Raw genomic sequence first — 21687 nt, forward strand, 5'->3', positions numbered from 1 at the left:
CAGGAAAGTGTATTAATTCAGATTTAAAAAACAACAACTTATTACCAAATGAACTAAGGGTCCCCAGGTTCCTCACTTAATTTGGGGGAACCTAAGTTTTTCCATTTGTTCACTGAAAATTGTGAAAAAAATTCCAAGGTGTTTTTATGTGGCCCCCTTTTTCCACATTGGTTTTTAAACTTGGAAACTCCGTGAAGCCTGGAGAGCAGGACTCCTCACTTTGGTCTTATGCAAAGCAAGGGTCTAGTGAAGTATATTGCTCTACCCTGAATTTCATTTGACAAAAATGTTAAAACAATCTAAAAACTTTCAAAGCTGTTGATGTTGGTGGCTCACTGAAGTGAATAGGACTGGGCAGTTGGGGGCAGCTGAGTTCTGTCTGGGTAGATATTTCCACTAAATATTGAACACGCTAAAACCTTGTGTTCAGAGACCATTGCAAGGACATAGTAGGTGAAAAGAACAAATGTGATTAAGTGATGGGGGGTTAGAATGATGGATGGATGGATGGATGGATGGATGGTTGGGTGGATGGAGCATTGGATGGATAGATGGATGGGTGGAGCATTGGACGGGTGAATGAATGATTGAGTGGATAATTCAATGATGTAAAGCCAGCCTATGTTTGAAATCTACATTTACCATTTACAAGTTGTGTGACTTTGGGAAAGATAGCAAATCTCACAAAATCTTAGTTTCTCTCAGCAGTAAAATGCAGCACCTGCCGTATAAGGTTGTTTTGAGGATTATATAATATGCACGTAAGAGTTTCTGGCACATAGTAATTGCTTATTAAATGATAGCTTTTAATTTCCCAAGCAGGCAAGACTATGAAGCAAAGTTATGAGCAGGGTTGTTTATGTTCCTATTGTTAAGGGGAATCATTTGCTATTTTAAGAAAGATTTCATGTCTCGAATGCAGGTGCCAGCACATTAGAATGTTGATTGGGCGTGGTCCCTGGTGTCGAGATAACTCAACACCTAGGAAATTCAAACACACTTTCATGGCCTTGGGACCACTGACAACAGTAACCAAGGTTTTGGGCAAATAAATAATGGGTCTTGACCTGAATCCCTCATTTACTAATTGTCTCACCACGCCCAAATGTTAACTGGCGTTTGCTAAGTGAGCAGATCCAGCTGGCAAGGCCAGAAGGACGCATTCAGCCTGCGATGCACAGGAAAGTGAAATGTCCGTAATAGGCAGTCCCAGGACACCCAGACTCAAGTCCCAGGCTCTTGCTTCACATTTGTTCCATCCTGCTCTCATCCTAGGATTAGTCTGAGCCTCAGTTTCTTGTTGAAAATGGGCGTAATCATAGCTACAAACGTCACAGGGTTAGTACGGCATCACCCTGCATAGGGCAGGTGATCACCTTTAGAAACTAAATGTTATCCAACGTGAGATGACACCTCAGTTATGCAGATGGTTAGTATACAGCCGTGCTGAAGGACTCATTTCCCGGTCTGAATGATCAGAACGACAGCTTTCCCTGCTCAGGCCTGCTGTCCAGGTGATCACTGTCCCCGCCTGCCACGCATCCCCCAAAGCAAGCCAAAGGGAGCAGAGAACCACGGCAATTACCCGGATAATTCAGGCAAAATGCATTTTTATTTGATATATCCAGATATTGCAGCAAAAGTGGCCCTGGGGGAGAGGGAGATTGGAGCAAGCAGGACCATGAGCAAGGCTCTTCAACTTCTTAAATTGGACAGGGCTGTGGTCTGCATGCGAGGTGCTTGGCTGGGAACCTGTCCTCGCGCCTCACTTGCTCATCTCTGTCTCTCTCCCTCTGATTCTCGTTCCCTCTGCATGCCTCTCGCCTTCTGAATCAGTTTTTTATCTGAATTTGTCTTTGACTGTTTCTCATTTCCTCTCTCGCTCCTCCTACCTACTTGTCTCTGTCCCTCTGATTCTGTCCCCCTTCTTTCTCTGTCTCCTTGTCTTCTCTCTTTCTCTCACCCCCTTATCCTGAATTCTCTCTCTCTGCCTCTGCGTCTCTGATGTGCTCATTCTCTTTCCGTCTGCCCACGTCTATTCACCTGCTTCCTTTCTCTCTGTCTCTCCCTCTGTCCTCTCTCTCTGCTTGTCACCGTCTGTCTGTCCCGCTCTCTCCTTCGGATCTGAAAACTGTCTCTACTCTTACAGAATCCGCTTCCCTTGTTCCTCAGTGACCAATTTTTTTTTCCTGCGGTTAGAAAGTAGCTCAGGCCTTAACCCATTTCCTCTGGCGCATCCAAATTAATTAGGTGAGGTTGGGATCGCACATTCAGAATTAGAATAATATTTATCAAGCACCCTGGAGAGAAGGAGATGGAAGATGGAGAGGAATGGGAGCAAGGAGGGAGGTTGGAGCCGAAGAGCTGAGGGAGGAGGAGGGGAGATGAAGAGAGGGAGAGCTGGCAGAGGGGTCGCTCCTAAGGACACACTGTCTGGAAAGGATAATCTTGGAGAATGGAGTTCAGGAGTCAGGGAAGCACGCAGGGCTGGGGGGGGGCACCCTGGGACCCTCAGATAGGCTGGCTCTTCAGGGAACCTTCTCTTGCATGTCCCTCCTCTTTGGTGGTGCTGCCCAGCTCAGCCCTGCCAACTGGGCATCTGAAGAGGATACAGTGCAAGCCATCATCTCCAGGAGACAGGTGACTGCACCCCAGGTAAAGCTCACTCTCCAGCAGCAGCCACATCTGAGCATGCTCAGTGTCTACCACGCCTGGTGGTCTCCAGGAAGGCATCTTCCCTCACCCCTCAGTCCTTGGAGCCCGGGTCCTGCAGGGCCTCTTGGGAGGTGGTCACCAGGAGACTCCCCATCCTGGGAGGGGTGAACTCAGAAATTTCTTCTCTGCTGCATCTTCGTTGGCCGATGAGCCTCAGAGCAAATCTACTCTGAAATGGCATTTCCACTGTCAATAGGGACACAGGTGAGGCTGGGCTGGAAGTACTACAGCTGGGCTGTGAGCCAGGACCCGAGGATGCACTGCTGACCCCGACAGACATGGTCTCTCCTCAGGATGTGGTTCCCGTGTGCCAGCTCCACTGTGCCCCAGAGCCTAGCCCAGGGTCCGATCTTGGTATGGGCTGCTCAGTGAATACCTGTGGGACCAGATTGCATTGAGCCTGAATGAAAGACCTGCTTCATCTGGTGCTGTGTAGATGTAAACCAAGGTTTTCACCCCTGCCACTATGACACTGTGGGCCATACAATTCTTTGTTCTGGCTGTTTGTGTGTTGAAGGATGGTTAGCAGCACTCCTGGCCTCTCCCCACCAGATGCCAGTAGCACTTCCTTCCCCAGTTGTGACAACGAAACTATCTTTGGACCTTGCCAGTGTCCAAAATCACCATGGAAAACGAGTGATGTGGATTCAGGCTTGGCTTACCAAAAGCAGTGGACTTAACCATGAGAATCCATACTCCTTCATGGGTACCAGACAGTAGGAATCCTTAAGAATTTGGGAGGCAAGGCAAAGAAAGAAAAATAATATAAACCTTTCTTTGGTAATAGCAGCTTTACTGAGATACAATTCACTTACGGTACAATTTATCCTTAAATTTTAAAGTGTACCATTCAGTGATTTTGATACATTTAGAGTTGTTCAGCTATCTACCATTCTTATCCAATTTTAGAACATTTCACTTTCCCCAAAAGAAACCTTATACCTATTAGCAGTCACTCTCCATCCCCTCCCCAACCCCTGGTCACCACAAATGGACTTTCTACCTCTGTAGATCTGCCTGATCTGGACATTTTATGTAAGTGGAGTCATTCAACATTGCATACATGTGTGGTTTAAAAAAATAAAATATTTATCACATTTTGAAATTAGAGATCCTGCTCATGTAAACCCTGGTTTTTCTTTCACTTAGCACGATGCTTTCAGAGTTTATTCATGTTGTAGCATGTGTCAGTTCTGCATTTCTTTTTAAGGCTGAATAATAATCATTGTGTGAACACACCATGTTTCGCTTATCCACTCAGCAGTTGAGGTACACTTAAGTTGTTTCCACCTTTTGGCTATGCTATATAATAAAGAGGTAATATGAAAATGGTCATCATGCCCTCATGCTGTCATGCCATAATGGCTCAGACACTCAACACTGGGGAGAGAGGAATGGGGACCAGCCAGGCTGTGGCCTGGGAGAGGGACAAGCTGCCCGCCCCATGGTCCTGGGCGCCTGCTGCTGCGGCCCACACAAAGCCTCCTGCCCACAGTCCCCTGTGGCTGCGGCCGGCCTGGGCAAAGCTGGCCTGGATCCTGGGTGTCTGTGGCCAGCCAGAGGGAGGGAAGCCCGGGTCCTGGGTGCGGGGGGAGGCAGAAGCAGTTAGGGGTGATCGAGAGGGACAAGCTGCCCACCCGTGGTCCTGGGCGCCTGCAGCTGCAGCCCAGGCAAAGCCACCTGGCCACAGTCCCCTGTGGCTGCAGCCGGCCTGGGCAAAGCTGGCCAGGACCTGGGTATCTGTGGCCTGCCATAGGGAGGGAAGCCCTGGTCCTGGGTTCGGGGTGAGGCAGAGGCGATTGGGGGTGATCAGGCCAGTAGGCAGAGGTGGTTAGGGGCAATCAGGCAGGCAGAGATGGTTAGGGGCTATCAGGCAGGCAATCAGAGGGGTTAGGGGCAGGCAGGCGAGCAGTTAGGAGCCAGCGGTCCCTGATTGTGAGAGGCAGTCGGACATCCCCCGAGGAGTCCCGGATTAGAGAGGATGCAGGCTGGGCTGAGGGACCCTCCTCCCCCATGCATGAATTTCATGCACCGGGCCTCTAGTTATTAATAATGCTGTATAAACCTTCATACACAACTTTTATGTGAACATCTGTTTTCATTTCTCTTGAGTATATACCTAGGAGTGTGAATTGCTGGGCCATATGGTAACTATGCTTAACACTAGAGGCCCAGCGTGCACAAAATTGTACGTGAGTAGCTCACTTCCACTTGCCTCAGCTGGCCACCCTGTCCATCACTGTTTTCAACTTGTGCCCCACCCCACCTGCCGTGAGGGCCGCTGCTTGTTTGGTCGTGATGGCGTTACGGTGTGACGGCCACAGGCCTTTTATATAAGAGATTTTGAGGAATTGCTGAACTCTTTACCAAAGGGCCTGCACCATTTCACATTCCTACCAGCTTAAGAAGGCTCTAATTTCTCCATGTCCTTGCCAACATTTGGCTACAGCTGTTTTAGTGCGTCTGAAGGGGCATCTCATTGTGGTTCCCATTTCCGTTTCCCTGATGACTAATGATGTTGAGCTGCTCTCCACATTCACCTTCTTTAGAGAAATGTCTCTTTATATCCTTTGTCCGTTTTTAAACTGGGTTGTTGGTTTGTATTGCTGAATTTGAAGGATTCTTTATGTAGCCTGGATATGCCTCTTATCAGAAATATGATTGACGAATATTTTTCCCATTTTGTGGGTTATCTTTCATTTTATTGAGAATATCTTCTGAAAAGTTTTTATTTTTTGATTTTTTTGTTACTCTTCACCTAAGCATATTTTTTTCCACTAATTTTTAGAGAGACTGGAAAGGAAGGAGGAAGGGAGGGAGGGAGGGAGGGAGGGAGAGAGAGAGAGAGAGAGAGAGAGAGAGAGAGAGAGGGGAGAGAGACGTGTCCCAACTGGAGCCTGGGATCGAACCTGAAACCCAGGTACATGCCCTTGACCGGGAATGGAACCTGTGACCCTTTTGGTGCTTGGGCTGACGCTCTAAGCCCTGAACCACACTGGTCAGGGATAGAAAAGTTTTTAATTTTGATGAAGTCCAATGTATTTTTTTTTCTTCTGCTGCTTGTGCTATTGGTGTCATATCTAAGAAACCACTGCCAAATGTATGACCCACAGATTTATTTCCATAATTTCTAAGAGTTTGCAGTTTTAGCTCTAATATTTAGATTTATGATCTGTTATGAGTTAATTTTTATATATGGTGTTAATTAAGAGTCCAAGTTTATTCTTTTGCCTGCAGATATCTAGTTGTCCAAGCACCGTTTCTTAAAGAAACTGTTCTTTCCCCATTGAGTTTTCTTGGCACCCTGGTTGAAAATCAATTGGGCTCTCAATTCTATTCCATCAGTCTATATTTCTGCTCTAACTTGTAGCTCACTATTTTCTTACCATGTAAAGGTGGTGGGAAGGTGTTGTTGATCAACAGGAGGATGAAGGAATCTGGTAACTTGCATACATGTGTGGTTTAAAAAAATAAAATATTTATCACATTTTGAAATTAGAGATCCTGCTCATGTAAACCCTGGTTTTGCTAATAGGGGGGAAAGATTACTTTTACATTTTATTTATTTATTTATTATTGGGTTGACATTGGTTAATAAAATTATATAGATTTGAGGTGTACAGTTCTATAATACATCATCTGTGTATTGTATTGTGTGTTCACCACCCCAAGGCCAGCCTCTTTCCATCACCACTTATCTCCCTTATATTCCCACACCCTCTACTACATCCCTGAACTCCCTTCCCTTAGGTCATCACCATGTTCTTGTCTGTGCCTATGAGGTGTTTTTTTTTGTGGGTTTTTTTTTTTTTGCCTAATCCCTTCACCTTTTCCACCCAGCCCCGCAACCCCCATTCCCTCTGATAGCTGTCAGTCTGTTTGTTCTCTATACATTGTAATGTTAGAGATGAACGAAACTGCCCAAAGGATCACAGCTCATCAGTGGCAGAGACTAGGATTAGAATCCAAATCTCTTGAACCATCAAGGCGATATTTTTCTTATTCCCAGGCCCTGAATCTCAGGTCTCTAACCCTGACCACAGGTCTGCCTGAACCTCCTTTACCAAGCTAGTGAGCTTGTGTGTCCTCCCTCACTGCTGAGTCCCCTGCAGTGAGTGTGTGTGAGGGGTGGCATGTGTCTGTTCCTTCCTTTCCCACTGAAGGAAAGAAAGCAGTGAGGGGAAAGCAGTTGGAAAATTGGAAATTGCTGTGTAAATGCCACCGAATGATAAGATTGCCGGTTTGATGCTCTTCTCCCGGGAAGGGTCAGGGTGTCAGAGGCAGCAGAATGGAAGGAAGCAAACCACTTTCAGACATGCTTTTAAACTGCCAGGGTTGTCACTTCCCAAGGGGACAGAGTGTGGGAGCTGCATTGAGCCTGGGGCTGGGCTGGGCTGGCTGTGTCGCCTCGCCTCACATCTCAGGGACACCCCAGGTAGATGGAAGAGCTCTTGCCCAGCTCATGCAAGACGGGTTCACTCAGACCTGGGGACCTGGCCCTAGAGGGACAGTATCCAGATGGTGGACCCTTGATGCTGTCCACACTCATCTTTGTCTTTTCAGAGTATCCCTGTGTGTCTCTGTGTTCAATCCACACTGCCTATCTCATGGGTCACACCCACAGAGTGAGTCCTGTTTGAAACCAGGCTATGGGGTGATTCCCCCTGAATTGTGAGCCCTCAAATGGCAGGGGCTGTGTCCGGTTTCCTCTGTCTCTGCAGGGCCAGATGCAGGCTGAGGGCTCAGTGAATGCGGGTTTGCATGTCGAGGCTCGGGTTTGGGTGAGTCTGTGAGGGAAGCTTCTCCTGGCTCCCTGGCCTCTTGCAGAGGGGGCGGCCTCTCCAGCACAAGCAGCCGCTCCCTGCGCCTCTCCTGCCTGCGCATTTCCCTCCCTGCATCTGTAATTGCTCTCTCCTCCAGGCTCCAGTTGTGTTCCTTCTGTACCACCCATGTGTTCTGATACCTTTTTATCTGTACATCCTGTCATTGCAGCGAAATCATACATTTCTTTGATGGCAGGAAGTGTGTGTTGTACTTATTTGGGTCACCAGCATAGAGCACGTGCTACTGGGTGCGTGTGTTTCAATGGGGAAGTGCTCGCTCTGATATTAGCAACCTGCTGCTGAACTCGAGGCCCGCGGTGTCAGTCCTGCTGCAGTGACGGCCGCTGGCCAGTGGCCCTAGATATCTGCCGGGAAGCGGGGTTGTGGGGAAGCCAGTATTTTGAAAGGGCTCAGAGTTCCTTGATTGAAATGAATTAAAGAAACCATGATCACCGCATTCTAGTTGCCCAGCATGGCAAGCTCTAGCCTGCATTCCCACTGAGCCCAGCCCCGGAGGAAGCGGTAGCTGTGAGCTGAGTGCCCAGACTTGCTCCCTCCCTCCTCTGAGCATGCATCGGAGGCCTTCGTGGCCTGCACACCTGCCCAGGGAACCTCACTGCGTTGTCTCCTCCCATTTAGGGCTCTGGCTGACATCTTGAGACAACAGGGACCAATCCCCATAGCACACTGTGAAAGAGAAACGATCTCGGCCATCGATACCTCCCCCAAGGAGAGCACACCGGTCAGATCGTCCTCCAAAAACCACTACACCCCCGTGCGCACAGCCAAGCCGCCTCCAGGTAAGTGCGCGCTGAGCGCCTTGGGTCTCTGCTCAGGCTGCTGAGAGGTCGCGGTGATGTTGATGCTCCTGTGGGGCAGGTCGTGGAGCCTGTGCTGTCAGACTCTGATGGGCAGCTGGGCTTGTGGGGATCTGTGGTCTGCCCCCTGGGGAGGGATTGGCATGGTGGAGATGCCACCAATGTGTATCTGCCCAGAGGAGAGCTGTTGATTTAGAGAGTGGTTGGCAGAATCCTCTTACCTGAAAGGGAGCTTGACCAACTGGGATACTATGTGACAAGAAATTGCTGCAGTCATTGTAGAGACTTCTCAGCTGTTAGAATCTCAAAAACAAAACAAAACAAAACAAAAAAACAAAACCCCCAAAAAACAACCACACACAAAAACCCAACACTTCGAGGGTAGGGATTCTGTCTGGGTTGTAGGGTGACCCTTCCCTGTGTTCTGGCGATTGCTGGCTGGATGATGAGTTGCCATGTAATAGCAATACACCTTCTGCTCTTCTGCTTGGTCATTACTGTGACTGTATGAAGGGAACTGAGCAGGGCTCACTTCCCTTGTTGTATGAAACAATAACTGAAGCTTAGAACTTTTGCGACTTGGACAGGTCACTAAGATATTAATAATAAGACATCAGTAATGACAGTGATATAACCTTTCATGATTGGATCTTGCTCTGTGCCAAGTGTTTTGCTGAGCATTTTATGTGTTTTTCTTACTGATTCCTCACAGCAGTTTTAAAAGTACTTATATTGTTCCCATTTCACACGAGGAGTAGGACGGTTCAGTGTGTTTCCCAAAGACAGGGTTGTTAGAAAGAAAGCCGGGATTCAAACTGGGGCATAAAGGTAACACTAATCGGGACTAGAAAATCCTAATATCCTAACCCAGCAGGGTCATGAATCCAAAGTGTCTGAGTGGACAGTCTCCTTACAAGTACAGCTGGGGAAGTTGTTTCTCATTATGAGCTGTAACAGACAGCCGAGTACTGACCCTAGCCTTCGACAGAGCTTCCACTTTGATACTCGGGTCTGAAATCTTCACATCCATCTCCCTTTTCAAAGGATGGGCTACATATAGTGTGAACTAACCCTGCAATAAGGATATATACAGCTGGGTGGAGTGGGTCTGCTGCAGATTCAAAATTATAGTTAATATGCCGCTGGGATCAAATTTATTTTCCATTCATTCTTGAATTTTCTTAAATTTACTAAGCCAGAAACCACATAAATGTATTTAAGGTAATAGCATTAAATCTTTTAAGAATCTGATTAAAGTTAAGGACATTCTCCTTAGAAAATATAGATATATATGAATATATGTATTCATCCCACATTTTGCATAGGATTTAAGGGGATTCACAGACCTTTCCAAAGTTAGAGATCCCTGATTTCAAGTTAAAGATGAGAGACCCACCTTTGCAGAAAGTCTAAGATGCATTTTTAGCCTTAATGTCATTGATGCTTAAAATGGAAGCAATAGAAGGAATCTTGGCAAACACACCACACATACACACACACACACACACCCGGGCCAGTAGTTATCTACCCACATGCACTTTAGAATCACCTGGAAAGCTGTTACAAATACTGGTGCCTGGGCCCCACAAATTAACTAGAATTTCCAGGGATGCTGCTGGGATGTTCCAGGGATCCCTATGGTGATTTAGCTTGAGGACAGGGTGAAGAACCACTGGTCCAGATGGGTTCTTTCATGCTAGGAGTGAGGACACTGAAAGATTGTGCCGGTGGTTCTCACATTTGGCTGCACATTGGAGTCACCTGGGGAATCACCTGAGGAACTTTGAAAATTAAGGGTACCTGGGCCCTAAACCCAGAGATCGTGATTTAATTGATGTGGGGGGGGGGTGACTGAGCATGGTGGGTTGCCGGGGGCAGGGAGGGGGAAGGGAGGGTTTGGTGTTTAAAGCTTCCCAGGTGATACTAATGTGGAGCAAAGCTTGAGGATCACTGGGCTATGGACATTACATAAAGGGCCATTCTCATTAATCCTTCTGGTCATCCGTCACCGTGGGATCTGACCTTGGTACCTTGACCATCCTTGGGTAGAACATTTGTTTCTCTGAAGATTCATGGTTTAAAGTCAGGCTGCTCCAGAACCTTGTGTGCAGTTCCGGAACTTCAGGTCTCTGACATCCAAAGCATCCTTGGACGTTCACCTTCACCCCTATCTGCTCCGATTTTCTCTGTCTCACTTACAAGCCAGCTGGTTTCCAGCCACTGAGTCAGGACCGATTAAGTAGACGGTCTTGATTTGCTCTTAATGCCTTTCACTGGGCAGGAAGATTTGTCATTTCTTCTTGTTTCTATATACATCCTCTCCTCTAGTGATTTGAGAAAGAAAGCAAGCTTATAGTTACATGATTGACTCCCATGTTTGGAGAAATCCTTTCTGTATTTCTCGGTTTGGAAATCTTGATTTCACTTTTAGAAGTGAGTGTTGTTTCCCTGGCTGTTTCCCTGGCCCAGAAAGCACTTCCATTTAAAAGCAATTTTATAACAACCCACAACATCTACAGCTGATGATGGACAAAACAGCTTTTCCAAATAGTTGATATCCTTCTCCAGTTGATATCTTCTCTCTCCAATTTCAGAAGAATTTAAACAGAACTTTGGTCAAATGTTCAAAGTGGATAAAGACTGTGATTTTGCCATTGGCTCTGGTTTGTCAATGAGTTTGGTTGGCAAGTCTTTTAGGGGCATCTTAAGGATGATGTCCAGAAATACCAGGAGGCATCATAGCTTAGGGGTGGTTTTGCTACTCAAAATATTGTTCATGGACCTGCCTCGTCAGCATCATCTGGGAGTTTGTGAGAAGTGCAGAGTCACAGGCTCTATCTCACCTGATGAATGAAACTTGCATTTTTTAAAAATCCTCACCCAAGAATATATTTTTGTTGATTTTTTTTTTTAGAGAGAGAGAGAGAGAAACATTGAAACATTGATGTGAGAGAGACACATTGATCAGTTGCCTCCCTACACCCCCAGCCAGAGATTGAATCCACAACCCAGGTATGTGCCCTGACCTGGAATCAAACCTGCAACCTTTTGGTGTGCAGAATGACACTCCAGCCAGCTGAGCCACCCGGCCACAGCTGGAACCTGCATTTTAATGAATTCAGCAAGTGAAGTTTGAGATGCACCAGAAGATATGAGCTCTCCTCAGTTTGTGTTTGCACCCTGTCTGCTGCCTAGAGTTGTTTTGGGGACGTAATTAGTGACACCAATGAGAGCACTTAAGCCCGGTCCTGACATGTAGTAGCCACTCAGTGGTAGCCATGCTGGGTTGTGGAAGGGTAGCCACCACTCAGGACAATGAGTCATCAATGAGGGAAACAAAGGCATTGGCGCCCTTTGACCAGGCGGGGTCCATGGGGTTGTGTCTGAAATGAAATACACTAGACCAGCGGTTCTCAACCTGTGGGTCGCGACCCCTTTGGGGGTCGAACGACCCTTTCACAGGGGTCGCCTAAGACCATCGGAAAACACGTATATAATTACGTATTGTTTTTGTGATTAATCAATATGCTTTAATTATGTTCAATTTGTAACAATGAAAATACATCCTGCATATCAGATATTTACATTACGATTCATAACAGTAGCAAAATTACAGTTATGAAGTAGCAACGAAAATAATTTTATAATTTTATGTTTGGGGGTCACCACAACATGAGGAACTGTATTATAGGGTCGCGGCATTAGGAAGGTTGAGAACCACTGCCCTAGACCCAAGCCGTCCTGTGCTTGGCCTCGGCCCCCTCTACAGATGACAGTGCTGTGTAGGTCTTTGTCAAGAGGCAGGATGACTCTTGTCAAAGAGTTAGGGTCTTGGACATCAGAAGAAGCCCATGCCTGCTTGGTTTGGGAAGTGGAGTGAGGGTCCTGCTCTGATGATGATTAAAAATAATGATACCACAAGGAGCACAGGTACCATGGTGGAGTGCCTACTATGTGCTGGGCACTTTACTTGGGAGAGTGGATCCTGTCACATTTTGTAGGTACAGGAGCTCCTATTCCCACATTAGCAGAAAATTCCCCTTTCCTCCTATAGGAGCCTTTATCCTAACTCTTCCCAAAGTCCCTTTCCGGCTTTAAAGGGAGCTTCACATTGGACGGTTACTTTGATGTAGAAAATCAATGATCCCACTTTCATACCCCACCCCTCAGTCTGGCTGCCACAGACCCTCCTGCTCAGCGTGGCCATGGCCCAGCAGAGAACGCATCCCATTGGAGCTAGCTGGATGTGCAGCATCTCGGGCTCTTTTCCAGACCTGCCGAGTCAGAATCTGCATTTTAAAAAAGATCTTTAGACAATCTGTGCACATGGAAGCTGAGGAAGATCCCTTCAGCACAGGGATCCTCAGCTCTGACACACTGGAGTCATGTAGGCAGTTCTGAACACACTAATGCCTGGCCCCCGCCCCAGACATTCTGCATTGATTGGTCTGGGGCAGAACCTGGGCATTGGTATTTCTTAGAAACTTCCCACGTGGTTCCCATGTTCAGCAAACGTTGAGAACCAAAGCTGAGAGGGAGACTGAAGTAAGGATCACATCTTGAGGACTGTGGAGCTGGGGTTCACATCAGACCCACACGGTGGAGCCTGGTTGGTCCAGTCAGTGGCTGCAGGGACAGGTCCAGTCCGTGGCAGGCATGCAGAGGGGATGGAGGGCTCAGGCTCACCTGAGGGCGGGCTCAGGCTCACCTGAGGGCGGGTTCAGTCTTCAGCTATGAATGAGGACACCTGTGCAGCAGCAGGCACAAGGGGAAATATCAGAGGTAACTAGAGGGCCCAGCAGAGCCAGGCGTCAGGAAATGTATCACATCTGGATCCGCAGGTCTCCTGAGCCCAGGATCTCAGAGGCGTTCAGTGGCTCGCTTGATGCTTATGGATGGGAGGAGTGGGGACCTCGCGTGTTTACCTGGCCTGACTCACTAGCCGCAGCTGGGGGAGAGCAGGGTACCTGCTCCTTGCAGTAGCAGTGACATCATTTGTTGGGGTTCCAAAGTTTTGATGTCGACTTCCCATTATCAAGAGTGGCATCAGCCGGAGGAAACAAATATTTATGTCCCAGCTACACACCACTGTGAGCTGTTTAAATGAGCAATCAGTCATCCTGCCTCTTGTCACGGCCGTGTGCTTTACAGGCAGACTCAGGGAGTCAAGGGACGTGGCTCTGTAAGCTTTGTGGGGACCGAGCATGAAGGCTGCGCAGCTGACAGAGGGGCGCTTTGTCACAGCCCTGCATAGTCTGGCCCTTCGGTGCTTCCTGAACCTCAGCCTACTGCCTTCTGTGTCTCTCAGCGGAATCCAGACACCCTGTCCCTCCTCATGCCACGCATGTCCTTCCCTTGGGGAATTTTCCCCTCTGTTTGGTGGCCAGGAACTTTTCAGCCCCAGAGGTTCGTGCTGTGAAATTCGATGTTCGGACAGCAAGCACTACCTTTCCTAACCTCATCTGCTCCTGTCCGCCCCCTGCTTTATTTTCTTCAGAGCACTTACACCATCGAACATCGTCTGTTTGCTGGTTCACTGGTTTATTGTCTTTGTCCCTATTAGAATGTAAGCTTCGTGTAGGCAAGGGTTTTGTCTTTTTAGTCACTGTGATACCCTAGACCCACGAACATTGCCTGGAAAATAGTCATAGTTGCTCAACGACTGCTTGTTCAGGGGATGAATGAATGAGGACACCGTCCTTTACTGGGATGGATGTAGGAGCCCACGCGTAAGTATCAGTTGAGGCTGCATGCTGAGGAGCTCTCATCAATGCTGCCTGCCTTCCATGGCCCTCTGTGTAAAATGAGTGTGGAGTCGGTCACGTTGACAGCCCACTGGTCACCTGGTGGAGAGCTGAGTTGGAGGCCCTGGTTTCCAGGGCCCAGGCTTCTCACCAGACCCCAGGGCCCCTTTGTCTTGGGCTGACCCAGGACTCCATGATTTAGTGCGGCCAGAGGCTGGGAACTTCACTTCCCTGGCTGGGCTCAGGGAGGTCATAACCCAGGAGACCCTGCCTATTCTGCTTACTCTTTGAAGAAAGACTCCCTTACAGAGGTCTTAGAAGCCCAGGCAGCTCAGATTCTCTGTTTCCAGACACAGGTTGAGGGCTATAGGTGAAGCCAGATGACCTGGGCATATACCTGAACCCTGGGAAACTTCTGGTCAACCTCAGCCTCTAATAGGAAATGAGACTTTTCTTTTCCCAGTCATCCTCGGGGAACAGGGCTGTCTTGTTTAGCCTCATCAAACTCTGGAGCTCCGATGGGATGAGATCAGCTGATCCAACCACACTTGACCTGTGAGGAAACTGAGGCACTCCGAGGTTACGTAGGTGAGAGGTGGTTGGGCCAGGCCTCGGCATCCAAGCTTCAGGTTGGAGTTGAAAATGTGGTCTGGGCAGGTGGACAGACTGGGTGTGAACCCTGGATCCCCACTTACAAATTTCAGGATGCAGGCTCCATCACTTCAATTCCGTGTCTGTAATGTGGGAATGACTAGCACCCTCCTCAAAGGTGATTAAAGAGTTGAATGAAATAATTCCTGTATTTTAAGGGCTTGGCACTGGCCTGGCTCAGAGTTCCCACTCAGTGGTCATCTGCATTCTCATCATCATGAGCATCATCTGTTATTAGCTGCATCTTCTCCACCTTTTCCTACCTACCTTCCTTCTTTCCCCTCTCTCTGTTACTTCCCACTGCCTCCCTCTGCCTACATTCCTTTTCACAGTTTGCCTGATATTTTGATTCTTCTCTCACGTTGGGGGTCTTCAGCAGTGACTGGTTCTCAGCTCTTCTGTTATAACAAATTTAGCCTACAGGGTCCTGTCATTTCATTCCTAGTTCTACTTCTTGAACATCCCTGTCTCTTCCCTGTTTCCTGTTGGCAGTAATTTCTTTCTAAATTTATACCTGTTGTTTGGATAGTCTCCCAGCAGACTGGCATTGACTTTTCCCAGGTGGAGTCTCCATACGCTTTGCCCAGATGTTGGGTTACCCCCATTCCCTCCACAGCATGCCCTGTTCTTGCAGTCATTGTCCTGCAGGTCTCTGCCTGGGGATGACCTAGGGTGAACCAGAGGCTGAGCAGCAGCCACATGAGGCAGCCACTCCTTGACTATTGCCTCCTTACACGTTCTGAAAAACCCAGAAAGTTCACCAAGTCAAGGCTCATAGTAGAGAAAAGGTATCACTAATCCTTGATGACAGGAGTAGCATTAATTGGTGCTTATAATACAGCTAATGCTATTAACTGTATTATACGCACCACGATATATGCTTTGTCCATATTCTATCATTTAATCGGCACAACTCTGTGAGGTAGTATCATAGTTATCGTTATTTTACAGATGAGAAAAGTGAGGGCAGGGAGGTTGGAGACCTTGTCCCAAGGTCACACATGTCGTCCTGGGTAGAGAGAGGATTCCAGCCCAAGCCTGGGCTTCAGGCACTGTGCTATTGAGCCTCTGTTGTTACTGGTTCCTTATATTTCACCTCATGTTAAACATAGACAGCAGGATCTCACTCATCTCAGCCTCACAAACAGTCTGCCATTACACTTGACCCAAGCTTTAGACATGGAGGCATTTGCTCTTTGAGGCATCTAAACTGATTTTTATATTAATGTTTTTTTTTTAAAAAAATAGGGTAATTAGGTTAAAATACACAACACATCACTCTGTCTCCCCAAATCGTTTACAGTGAGCTTATCATGTGCCCAGTGCTGTGTTGGTTCCTGGGGTCCATGGATGGAGCCCCGAGGAAGTGTTGACAAGCATGTAGACTTGCTCACGCAGGTGCAGGTGCAAAGGAGGGATGGAAGCCTGAGACTCCACGGAGGCTGAGATGCTTGAGGGGCCTGGAAGGGCGCCCAGCAGTTCACCAGGCTGAAAAGGGTGGGCATTGGGGAGTGGAAAAGGTGCAAGCAGCCTGCCAAAACCACAGGGTGGTAAATACTGTCTGGAGGCACGTTCTGTGAGAGGACGCTCTCAGGGGCTTGGGGTGTGTGGATGTGAGGCCTCTCCACACGGCAGAGCTCCGTGGGTTCTAGGGTCAGCTTCTTAGGGTTTGCTCCTGGCGTGTCCTCCCTGGGTTCAGGCAGTCAGCTCACTCCTCAGTGTCCTCTTCTATCTTAGTCAAAGCTTTATTCTCGACTGAGCAGCAGACCAGCAAGCTTATTAAGCTTGAGTGGTAGGAGTCCACAGGCCCTGACCTACTTCTCGATGGCAGGACCTGCAGTTTACACAGTCTTTTACATCAGTCTTAGTTATTCTGATTATTTCATTTCATGCTTCCTTCTGGGTTTAGGGGACACTTCAGTTGAGTGATTTCTGTACAATGAGACCTTCATATGGTCTATTTCCATGTGTGTTGTTTTCACCTGATTCTGTGGTTAAAAGCACGGACTATGGAGTCAGGCTATTGTGCATCCAGACTCTGACTTGATCTTCCCATCTATAAAATGGGGCTCATGATGGTATTGCCTAGTGTGAAAATTGAATGAGCTTTTTAAAATTCTCAACCGAGGACATGCTTATTGATTTGGATATAGGGGGAGAGAGGAAAGAGAGAGAAAGGGAGAGAGAGATATGTTAGAGAGAAACATCGATCAGTTGCCTTCTTATATGCGCCCCCATCAGGGATAGAACCTGTAACCTAGGTATGTGCCCTGACTAGGAATCCAACTCTCAACCTTTCAGCACATGGGACGACTCTGTAACCAACTGCACCACACTGACCAGGGCTAAATGAGTTTTAATGTAAAGCTATCAGAGCCGCATCTGACACATTCCATCTGACACAGGGAAACACTGATTTAAGTCTGCATCCTCACATGTGTTGGTTGCTAGGCCACATGTGGCTGTGGAGTGCTTGAAATGTGTTTCAGAGTCACATGATTTCAAAGAGCTGGTAGAAAGCAAGAATGTAAGGTATTGCCAAAATTTTTTATATTGATTACAGGTTGAAATGATAATATTTTGGATATATTGGGTTAAATGGAGTTTATTAGTAAAACTAATTTCATCTGTTTTGATTTTTTAATGTGACTACTTAAAAATGTAAAATTCCTGGATATGAGCAATAAGGTAATGAAGACCTGGGGGTGGAGAGGGGAGGGGCTGGGAGGGGGGAGTAGAAAGGGGGGAAATGGGAGATATCTATAATACTATCAACAAAAAAATATAGATATTTTTCAAAAAGTCATCACCATGCAAAAAAAAGAGTAAAATTCCATGTGTGGCTCACATCTGTGATTCACATGATATTTACATTAAACAGAACTGATTTCAGTGTTAGCAACATTGGGTGTCTCCTTGAGTTCAAGCTTCAGTCCTGAACAAAGGCCCTCTGCCTTTGTGGGGCTTGCATTGTGCTGGCGAAGACATCAGGTCAACAAAGGAAACCTTCGGAGCGTGCTCAGCGCTCGGCACAGCCAGGCGGAACGTGCCTGAGGAGCGCTGGCAGGGAGTTGCTTTGGATAGTGTGGTCCTAAGAGGTGGCGTTTCCGCTGGCACCTGACTGATGAGGGGCAACCATGGGGAGATCTGGAGGAAGAACATTCCAGGCAAAGAAAACATCAGGTGCAGAGGCCCTGAGGCAGGAGCAGACCTGGCCTGTTGGAGGAATAGCGGGAAGACGGGTGTCAGGTGGTGGCTGAAGCAGTAGGCCGTGCATGCTGCGAACAGAGGGATGGACATGGGCCCGTCAGGCAGGGTCTTGGAGGCCACAGTCAGGAGATCGGATTCTGTTTGACAATGATGCTCTGATTTCTGATTTACTAAGATTACCCTGGTTGCCAAGTAGTTAAAAAGCAGGGTAACCAGTTAGCATTTCTAATAGCAACACGGGTTAATAAGAGGATGTTTTCTGACTTCTTCCTCCACAAGAAGACACCCCATAAAGGGCCAGGAGATGCAGCGATAGCCTGTGGGTGTCAGAATCAGAGAAGCCCCGGTCCAAATCCCAGCGCAGCTTGGATAAGGCCCCAGGCCCCAGTTCAGGGCTCTTCAACAGGGGTCGGCACACCTTTCCTGGAAAGGGCCAGATTGGAAAGGTCTCTGTCGCAACTACTCATTTGTGCCGCTGAAGTGCGAAAGCAGCCACAGTAAATTGGTAAATGAGTGGGCTCTGCTGAGTTTCCATAAAACATTATTTACAACAATAGTGGGCGGGCAGGTTGGGCCCTGGGCTCTGGCTTACCAAAGGCTATTCTTAACCTGTCTCTGAAAGCCACAGGCACCTTCCGTGTGACATGTGAATGGAGACACATTCCTCACTAGGATACTGTGGGGGGGTCAACAGCACAGCAGAGTGCAGGAGGTGCTTCCCAAAGGTCAGGCCCATTTCCCGCCCCCCTTTCCTGGCGCTCTGACCAGGGTGTTGCTCCATCCTGGTTCTCCAGCCGGTGGCACCAGGCTTGATGAAGTAACCACAGGGACACCAGAGTACTCAGCCCTGTCCTTCCCGGCTTTCTGTCACCCAGGTGATGGTGCAGAGACTATGCTTATTGTATTTGCAAGTGACACATCACCGGGAGGGTTGGCCAGCACCCCCTGGGTGGTTCAGACTCAGGGTACAGTGTCCATATAGTGTAAACACCCCAGTATTACATTGAACAAGCCCCCTTCGGCTTTCAAAGCTCACCCTTACAATAGCATCTCCCATCCCATTTGTTTCCAGTCCTCAGACACCCCAGCCCTTCCTCTGCACCCCTCCCTCCTTCTCGACATGGTGCTCTGCTCCCCCCTCAGCACAGAGGGACAGCCCCCTCTGCTTCACACCCTCCCGCCCTCTCCCCTTCCCTGACAGCGGCATGTTGTAAAGCAGTGTCTACACCTGTTGCCTCACTTCCATTCCTCCCCCCTGCTCTTCAGCCCACGGCCAACTGGCCTCCATCCGCTCCACTCCCTGGCTTATAGCCTCCTTCTTACAGCTTTGGGGGTTCAAGGAGTGGCTTCCAACTTGGCTCTGCGGTCAGGAGGGAATGACTGCCCCTTCCTGCTTGGAAGCCAACGCTCTGGCCACCTGAACCCACTCAACTCCTGAGGGCATGCTCTCCCACCCATGCTCTGCTTTTTGCTGTTTCTGGAATATTCCTTTTTGTCCACTCTCCTTCAGCCTTGCCTGTTCCTCCTTCCCTCCCAGGTCTCAGCTTAGCTCTCACTGCCCCCGACTTCCTGGCTGCCTGTGGCAGCTGGGCTCCTGCACTGCGGAGCAGGGGACTGGGTGCAGGGTGTTGACCACAGCTTGGAACCCAGCTCTGTGTCTTCCTGGCCTCGCAGCCTTGACCAATTCCTTGACCTCTCTGTGCCTCAGTTTCCTGGTCTATACGTCGGACTAGTGCCATCTCCCTGTGTGTTGTAGTGAGGAGTGAATGAGTCCATAACCTCCAGTCTGCCTGAGGCCCGTCTGGTATCAGTCCAGCTCACCTCCCGATCCTGGCGCCTGGCTTGGGCCTGGCACACACGAACTATAAATTAAATGGCACATAAAATCCTGTGTTTGGGTCAGAAGGCTCAGTAAGTCCCATGTGGGGAGCAGCAGGTCCTGTGAGAGTCTTAGGGGTGTAGTTGACTCTCTATTTCATGCAAACAAACGAAGTAAATCAGTCAGTAGCTCTGGAAACAGCTGTTCTGAGGCTGCACGGAGAGAACCTGGCGCCCGCATCAGGGAGGTGGGCTGCCTGCTCTTCTCCTGGCGTGTGTGCTGCACCTGGGCTGCTGTGTCCTGGTGAAGACACCTGTGCCCTGTGATGCCAGGAGGGTGACACGGCTGCTGGGAAGCCTGAGGACCCTGTTCTTTAAATGAGATTAGCAACTCACGGTACTTGTTAAAGTACTTCCCATGCACCCGCTTATTTAAATCGTGTAGCCGCCCTGGGAGGCAGTCCCTGTTGTCCTGCCACGTTGTAGATGAGAAACCTGAGGCTCAGGGGCTTCGGGATCCCGTCCAAAATACACCACCAAGAGGGCGCTGGTCTGCGCTCTGAATGGCGGCAGCCTGACTCCAGAGCCCAGCCCTGAAGTCACTGGCCGGAGGTGCAGACAGGGCGCCCGGCGCCCCCTGCCGCTGCCTGACGGCTGGCCTGTGGCTGAGGGTCCAGCCTGTTCCTGGCTGCCTCGGGCAGGGACTTGGGACTACAGGGAGGACGCCAGAGGAGGACAGTGTTTGCTCAGCCTGCGGGCAGATGTTCTCCAATGTGAACCCTCACCTTGCTATGCATGGAGCCACTCACCCCAGGATGTGTTAAAGCAGTCGCGGGGCCACTGGCATTTTCCTGGGTGGGGACTGGGCTAGCAGGGTTTAAAGTTCTCCCTTTCTGACAGGACACCAGGAACAGTAGCTGGCTTTTGTTGAGGGCTGACTCGCTCAGAGCTTTATTCTATGAGTCCCCTTACAAGCCCAGAAGACAGGGGGCTGCAGGGTCACAGGACCAGGTGTTTGGGGGGGGGAGGCAGCCCCCAGCCGGGTGCACAGCTTGTCAGTGGGGGTGGGTCTGACCCTGGTCCTGTGTGCACTCTCCTAGCGGCTACACAAACTTGTCTTTCTTTGGGATTCTGTGCCCCACCCCATCTGCCCCCCTGGGGTCAGAGCCCGATTGGGCCACATCATCTTTCCCATGTCAGGCTTGTCATGAGAGGAAGAGTTTGATCCCACTTCCCAATTTAATCCCTTTTAGAAGGGGAGTCCCAAGCCTCTGTATTTTGGTCCTGGTGTGGGGAGTGTAGGGATGGGGTTGCGTGGCTTTTCCCAGCACAAGATTGCCTTAAGAGGGGGTGTGCCTGGACACAGAGCCTTCCAGAAGCCAGAGGAGCTGCCCTAGCCTGGCCAGGCAGGCTGTGTCTGAGGAGTCTTCCCCACTCCCGGGGCCTCATCCCGCTGGGGAGCTGCCATGGCTCAGTCAGCCAGGCCAGAGTGGACCCCCTGCTCCTCCCGCCCTCCCGCCCTCCCGCCTGGGCAGCCCAAGTGGGGGGCAGATGGAGCCTGCTCTCGCCATATGGCCGGGGAGAAGGGAGAGGCACTGAGCCGGCCCACTAATTACCTCAGGCGCCCAGGAAGCAGGGGGATTTAGAACATGTTCTGGCTGTGACCAAAATGAGGTGCAGGGGAGAGGGAAAGCCAGAGAGCTGTGGACAGGGTGGGAATTCACAATTACCTCCATGAGTTGGCAAAACAGAGGGGCCCACAGGCCCAGTGCAGCCAGGGCAGGAGCAGGAGGGTGCTGGGCAAGGAACAGGTCACCCAGGCCTCAGGGTTCCCAGGGGTCAGAGCTCGCAAGGTGAGGGGAGCCCAGCCCCCTGCTGTTCATTGCCCAGCAAGTGAGATGGAGGAGG

At 49.2% G+C, this 21687-nt stretch overlaps 1 protein-coding gene across 1 annotated transcript in view; it reads left to right on the plus strand.

Moving 5' to 3' along the window:
- SHISA6 (shisa family member 6) overlaps positions 1–21687 on the plus strand; it is a gene marked incomplete at its 5' end in the record, with an annotated part of 294035 nt that overhangs the window by 16425 nt on the left and 255923 nt on the right. The window contains one exon of the mRNA XM_005875412.2: positions 8178–8338. Coding sequence (XP_005875474.1) covers positions 8178–8338 — 161 coding nt within the window. The remainder of the gene's footprint in view (positions 1–8177; positions 8339–21687) is intronic.

This window comes from Myotis brandtii, unplaced genomic scaffold (genome assembly GCF_000412655.1).
Source record: "Myotis brandtii unplaced genomic scaffold, ASM41265v1 scaffold461, whole genome shotgun sequence".
In the NCBI taxonomy this organism is placed as follows: domain Eukaryota; kingdom Metazoa; phylum Chordata; class Mammalia; order Chiroptera; family Vespertilionidae; genus Myotis; species Myotis brandtii.